Source organism: Humulus lupulus, chromosome 8, assembly GCF_963169125.1.
Source record: "Humulus lupulus chromosome 8, drHumLupu1.1, whole genome shotgun sequence".
NCBI lineage: Eukaryota > Viridiplantae > Streptophyta > Magnoliopsida > Rosales > Cannabaceae > Humulus > Humulus lupulus.
The window spans coordinates 51,460,228-51,467,188 of NC_084800.1; the positions used below are offsets into that span (position 1 = coordinate 51,460,228).

A 6,961-nucleotide genomic window follows, 5' to 3' on the forward strand; every position below is an offset into this window, starting at 1 on the left:
ACTCAACCTCTTCATTCTCTCTCTTTGCTCTGTGGTAAACAAAACTAAATCAAGCTGTCATGGTGCACAGGATAAAGGAAAAAAAGAAGAAGAATAAATGAACAAGAAAAGCAAGAGATTTTGATTCATTCTGTTCCTATAAATGAAGTTGTGTTCAGCAAGAGATTTTGATTCATTCTGTTCAGAAGCTTCAATGTCAAATACAATGAGAAGAATGAGAAAGAACATGTTTTTATTGTTGGTATTTTATTTTTTGTACTTGTGGGAATCACAAGTAGCAGAAGGAGCCAATGTGTCTTATGACAGAAGAGCTATTCTCATCAATGGCAAAAGGAGAATACTTATCTCTGGTTCCATTCATTACCCAAGAAGCACTCCTCAGGTATATATAAATATATATATATATATATTTAGTTTTAGTTCTTCTTTATGTTTCTATGCTTATTAATGTTCTTTTTCTTTTGATATAGATGTGGCCTGACCTTATACAGAAGGCCAAAAATGGAGGGTTGGATGTTATACAAACCTATGTCTTTTGGAATGGACATGAGCCTTCTCCAGGACAAGTGAATCAATCACCTTCATTTTTTTTTAAAAATTTCATTTACAAGTTATTATCTTAATTTCTGCAAAACAAATTTGTTCATAATTCATATGGTTATTGTTATTATTTTGAATAATATTTCAGTATTATTTTGAGGGAAGGTATGATCTAGTTCAGTTCATAAAGTTAGTAGCAAAGGCAGGTCTTTATGTTCATCTTCGCATTGGACCGTACGTATGTGCCGAATGGAATTTCGGGTAATGAAACTATATATAATCATTAATTAACCAAACATATAAAAACTATAATATTTTGGATTTATTAATTATTGTTCATCTGATTTGATTTAGCTGCCAATTTTTGAAATAGGGGTTTTCCAATTTGGCTAAAGTATGTTCCAGATATGGTCTTTAGAACAGACAATGAGCCATTTAAGGTAATGCTTTGGTCATCTTTTTCTCTTTGTTACATTTTTTTAAGGTGTAAATGTGATTGTAATCTTAAGGACCAATTTTACTTTTTTTTTAAAGGCGGCAATGAAGAAGTTCACAGAAAAAGTTGTCCATTTGATGAAGGAAGAAAACCTCTTCCATCCTCAAGGAGGTCCCATAATTTTGACTCAGGTACCATTATATATGTGTTTATTTGACTCTTTATTTTTAGATGGTGGGTTTTGATTTTTACAAAATATTGTCTAATTTTATATGTTTTATACTTGTGAGACAGATAGAGAATGAATATGAATTGGTAGAATTTGAAGTTGGTGATGCTGGCAAAGCTTATGCAAATTGGTCAGCTCAGATGGCTGTGAATCTTGGAACCGATGTTCCATGGGTTATGTGCAAGCAAGGGGATGCCCCACATCCAATAGTAACAATTTTTTTACCATGAACTCTAAAAATAAAGCTGGCCATTATAAAAAGAAATTTTACATAAAGTACTAATTTTCGCTAAAAAATTAGGTTTTTACGATCAAATATTTTTTTTTCAATTTTATGATTTTAAGGAAATTTTTACATTTTTGTCTTTTTTTTTTAATTTGTTTTTAGGTTTTTTTTTATTTATTTTTTTATGTTTAGTTGTTATGATATATATATTATTTTTTAGTGTTTTTTAATGGTCTATTTTGTTGTTTTCCTAAAAACCGTATTTTCATAATTATGAAACTTTCAAAATTGTATTTTTAAAAACTTGAGTATGTATTTTTGAAAAAAAATAGAAACTGTAAAAAAGTAAAAAAAACAAAAAGAATGTGTATTTAAAAAAAAATCTCTTATAAAAATACTCTGGTTTTTTTAAAAAATGTATTAATTATTTTATACAATCTAATAATATTTTGGTAACTAAAATGTATGTAATTTTTTATAATTATTTAAAAATATATCAGTACAGTTTGGATTTTTGGTTTTAATTTTTTTCTCTTTTACCATAACAATGTGATTTTACTAGTTTCTTATGTATGTATGATAGGTTTAAATGAAACTGTTTAAATATTTTTATTAATTGTACAATTTTCTTTTCCATAAACTTTCTCTCATATAGTGACACATAAGAGGTTCTCTCATTTTTCTTCTTCAAATGTATGTACTTTTTTGTGATAAATACGTAATTGTAATTTTATATGATAATTACCCTTTAACAATAAATAAAATTTCCCAAGTTTTAACTGGTTTGCATTACTACAATGATAAAGGGTAGTTAAACCATTGGCATGCAGATAAATACCTGCAATGGATTCTATTGTGAGAACTTTTCACCTAACCAGAACTATAAACCCAAAATGTGGACAGAAGCTTGGACTGGCTGGTAAAAAACATGAATTTTCACCCCACAATTTAAAAAAAAAAAAGAATAATTGTATTTATTTGCTTCAACTGTTTACATTCAGGCTTTTGAATTTTGGTGGTCCAGCCCCTTATAGACCAGTAGAAGACTTAGCATTTGCAGTGACAAGATTCATACAGAATAATGGAGCATACATAAATTATTACATGGTAAGTTGTTTGTTCATCTTAAATGGGAATGGAAAATGAACAGACATTGATTGTGTATTTATTATAATGTAAGGTATATTTATTTATTTATTTTTCAGTTTCATGGAGGAACCAATTTTGGAAGGACAGCTGGTGGACCATTCATTGCCACTAGCTATGACTATGATGCTTTAATTGATGAATATGGTATGTTTTTTTTAGTTAAAAAACCCTGCCTAATGCTCTCTTATCTACATTTGCTATAAATAAAAGGAAAATACAAAATAAAACAGTAGACATGTGATAAATATTTGAACCACTTACATGCACATGGATCTAACACAATAATGGACAAGGATTCAAAACACACACAAGTACCTCATGTTAAATCAAGGTGGTCTAACAAAATGACAAATGAATGGAATGATTTAGTTGAGAATTCATTGGTGGGATGTGATACTTTTGACATGATCATACATAGGACTAGCAAGGGAACCTAAGTATAGCCATTTGAGAGCTTTGCATAAGGCCATAAGGCTCTGTGAACCAGCGTTGGTGTCTGCAAATCCCATCAGAATGCCACTTGGCAAAAACCAAGAGGTATGATTATAAACCATAAAGTATTTCAAATTACATTCTTTATTCTCTTGACTCAGAATTTTCATTCATTGACCAATATATAATGTTTTTTTTTCCTTTCAATCTCAAGGCTCATGTTTTCGATACTCAATCCGGGACTTGTGCTGCATTCCTGGCAAACTACGACCCCAACTATTTTGTGAATGTGACATTCAGGAATAGGAAATATGGCCTTCTTCCTTGGTCCATCACCATTCTTCCTGACTGCCAAGAACCTAGTTTCAACACTGCAAGGGTGAGAAAACCGCTACCAGTCTTATGATGAAGACATGTTTGGGCCATTCAACATAATCTTTATAGATCATAGTGAATTATTTGGCTAGAACCTAGAATATGATGAGTGGAATATCTGATATCAAACTGTGAAAAGTACAATTCTCTATGCATAAAATAAGCACAGTGACACTTTGGATTATGCACAGGTTGGTGCCCCAAGTATTAATGTAAAGATGGAGCCTGCAAAGAAATTTTCTTGGCATTCATACACTGAGAAAGTTCCCTCTACACATGACAAAAGTTCATTTGAATCAACTGGGTTACTGGAGCAACTAAATGTGACTAGAGATGCCTCGGACTATTTGTGGTACACAACCGAGTAAGTACTGATTTCAGAACCAAAGAAATTTTTCCTTGAAACAAAATGATCATCAACTGTTGGAGTAACTTGTTTTGTTCATGCTAACTACATATTCTCTTGCTGTGACAGGGTCGACATAAGAGCAGATGATGCCTTCATAAGAAATGGAAATCTTCCTGTACTCCATGTTTCATCAGCTGGCCATGCTTTGCAAGTTTTCATTAATGGTCAATTATCTGGTACTAAAAAAATGCATTCTTGTAGTAAGTATTTTTTTCTTCTTCTTCTTCTTGGTAGTCTTTAGTTTCTTATTCTATGTACAGGTACTGCTTATGGAGGTTCTGAAAATCCAAAGCTGACTTTCAGTGGCCAGGTGAAACTCATAGCTGGTATTAACAAAATCTCCTTGCTGAGCATTACTGTTGGTCTCCCGGTCAGTTTTTCGCATCTCATTTTTGTCATTTTTATTGTTTGGTATTCTCTAGTCAATTCTCATAAATGAACCAATTATAGAATGTGGGCCTGCATTTTGAGACATGGGATGCTGGTATTCTTGGGCCAGTGAAGTTGGAGGGACTAAATGGGAGTTTATGGAATGATCTGTCACAGTGGAAATGGTCTTATAAGGTTTGCTACGGCTTAAACATTTTCCTCTTAGGACCATACAAGTAATCTAGCTGTAGAACTCAGTTTCTGTCCTATTTATACATGTAAACGGACAAATTTTTTGAAAACATAATGTCCTACATGAAATTCTAGAAATAAATAACCAAGAGCATAATAAAATAAAATAAAAATTACCTTTTCAAATGGAAAAGAGAACAAGGTGATATCACTCTCAAGTAACTGTGGCAATCTTGTTAAAAATAACTGCTAATTGAGCATTACAAAAATGAAGAACTAAAGAATCAACTAATTCTAAGTGATCACTTGCTTTGGACTCTGACCTCTGAGCAGATTGGTGTAGAAGGGGAAACTTTAAGGCTCTACTCATTCAAAGGAAGCTCCTCTGTCAAATGGGCTCAAGGATCATTTGTGCCTAAAAAGAAAGCCTTAACATGGTACAAGGTCAGAACCATTGAAAAACCAATCTAAAATGTCTATATCTTGCTCAAAATCTCATTTTTTTCCATGTTGTATGAGAAACCCTTAACCTTTTTTTAAAAAATATACATATATTTTCAGACAACATTTGATTCAGCAGAAGGCAAAGATCCATTAGCATTAGACATGAGTAGCATGGGAAAAGGTCAAATATGGATAAATGGCCAAAGTATTGGACGCTATTGGCCTTCATATAAGGCATCTGGTAGCTGTAACAAATGTAGATACACTGGAACCTACCATGAAAAAAAATGTTTGCGTGGTTGTGGAGAGGCCTCTCAAAAATGGTGAGATACATATCTTTCAACCTTGATTACACTTCACAATGCCACATTTCATATGAAGTTATACAACACAATAGAATACGATATAATACATTCTATTTCGGTGTAACAAATATAGGTACCATGTTCCTTGCTCTTGGCTGCACCCTAAGGGTAACCTATTGGTTGTGTTTGAAGAACAAGGTGGTGATCCAAGTGGGATTTCTTTGTTGAGAAGGACAATTCAAAAGAATTCATAATTCTTCCAAAAAATATATATATAAAAAAAAACATGTGAAGAGTAGCACACATATTTTGACCAGAGAGACAACATTGATGCTGGCTAAAGTTTTTTTTTTAAAGTTGATATGGACACTAGGATAGGAGTGAAATGTTTCTTCGTTGCTATGTAATTGTAATAATAAATGAGAACAAATTGATTAAAAGGTAAATTAGAAAATGTCCGCCATTATAATCAATTTACGGACACAATCATTCTCCAATTAAATCATATGAATGTTGCTTTTGCATTCTCTTCTCTGTATTGAATTTTTTACTTCGTTGGTAAGTCACCAAATCTGTGCAAGAAAGAAATTGTGGGGAATTTGTTTATTTTTCTGTGCTTTTATTTTTCTCTTTTTGAATGGCAGCAGTACAATGGTTAATAATGGTTCTCAAAGACTTGGCCGACAATTATCTGAAAGCTGTCTTGAAGGGGCTCTCAGTGGTTCATATATGTCTAACAAATCGGGAGAAATATAATTAAAACAGAAGAAGTTTTGAGGTGATATTGTTAACTGTTTTAATAAAATCTTAGTTTGAAGAGAATTCGGTGAAAGTAGATTTTTTTTTAATTTTAATTTGTTTTGATAATTTTTTATAAAATTGTATCCCCAAAATGTTGTGAAATTTTTACGAAGTGTCTAGAGTATGGAAGAGTGTATCTAGAAAATTATTGTGTAAAAATTATTAAAAATAGGTTATTGTGCAAAATTATTATTTTTGTCAAAAAAAATTAATTTATTAAACAACCCTAATTTTAACTAGAAAAAAACAACTTATCTAGTATCTACTGCCATGTTGGATACTAATTCTTAATTTACTATATAATGAGTATAATAGTACGAAAGTTTTTTTTAATTTTGTCTTAATTTTTTTCTCTGTGGGTTAATCCTCCTAAAGTTTAACTGCACCAAACTAATCTTAGCTGGAACTAGAGTCAAGATTTACTTTCTTGTAAAAGCTATGTTTATAAATAGCTTATTTTTTTTTTGTTTTGAACATAAGGAAAAACAGTATACGGAATAGAGAGTTTGGAGAGAGAGAATTACAATAAGAAAAGAGTGAAACAGAGAGATAGTGAGAAGTTCTTTGAGACTAAGAACTTGGGTTCTCTGCAGGAAGAACTGAGATTGTTCTTGAGGGGCTGCTGTGTTTTTTCTAGGCTCTTCTCTACCATTGTAAAGTGTACAAACTCAAGATTGATATAGTGGATTGGAGATGATGATGCTCAGCTGGATGTACGGCCTAAGATCGAATTGATCTTAGGACCAGAACCAGGATAAATTCTCTTGCCTCATTTCTTTTTATTTTTCTTTGATTATTGCTGGTTTCTTACTAATCTGTTTGCTGATTTACGTCATCGTCAGTTTGATCTGGGCGTGTGCCAGATGAGTCTGTGGTCGAATAATTCCTAAAAATCAGAGCAAATTCCTACAAAATCAGAGCCAGGTTCGTGATCCGCGAGAAAGGACCAAGATTCGACAGAATTCAACCCAGATTCATCCAAGATTGATCAAATTCAAAGATGGGTACTACAGCAAGGTTCGAACTTGAGAAGTTCGATGGAACCGGAGATTTC

General features: G+C 32.2%; 1 protein-coding gene across 1 annotated transcript; it reads left to right on the forward strand.

Annotated features, from left to right (window-relative positions):
• LOC133797211 (beta-galactosidase-like) lies at positions 1-5,695 on the forward strand. The gene is made up of 18 exons (XM_062235043.1): positions 1-382; positions 471-566; positions 689-801; positions 914-980; positions 1,075-1,167; positions 1,271-1,414; positions 2,262-2,350; positions 2,433-2,538; positions 2,637-2,724; positions 2,999-3,117; positions 3,227-3,391; positions 3,579-3,751; positions 3,863-3,972; positions 4,057-4,166; positions 4,247-4,360; positions 4,691-4,801; positions 4,919-5,124; positions 5,240-5,695. Exons 1-18 carry the CDS (start codon positions 143-145, stop codon positions 5,358-5,360), a joined length of 2,265 nt encoding a protein of 754 aa, XP_062091027.1. The 5' UTR covers positions 1-142; the 3' UTR covers positions 5,361-5,695.
• The last annotated feature ends 1,266 nt before the right edge of the window (positions 5,696-6,961 follow it).

Bases quoted from the DNA above. Each gene is read 5' to 3' on its own strand.
- LOC133797211 (XM_062235043.1), top strand. From the start codon at position 143: ATGAAGTTGTGTTCAGCAAGAGATTTTGATTCATTCTGTTCAGAAGCT. The intron at 802-913 runs GTAATGAAACTA...TTTTTGAAATAG, and splicing joins TGTGCCGAATGGAATTTCGG to GGGTTTTCCAATTTGGCTAA. The intron at 1,168-1,270 runs GTACCATTATAT...CTTGTGAGACAG, and splicing joins GTCCCATAATTTTGACTCAG to ATAGAGAATGAATATGAATT.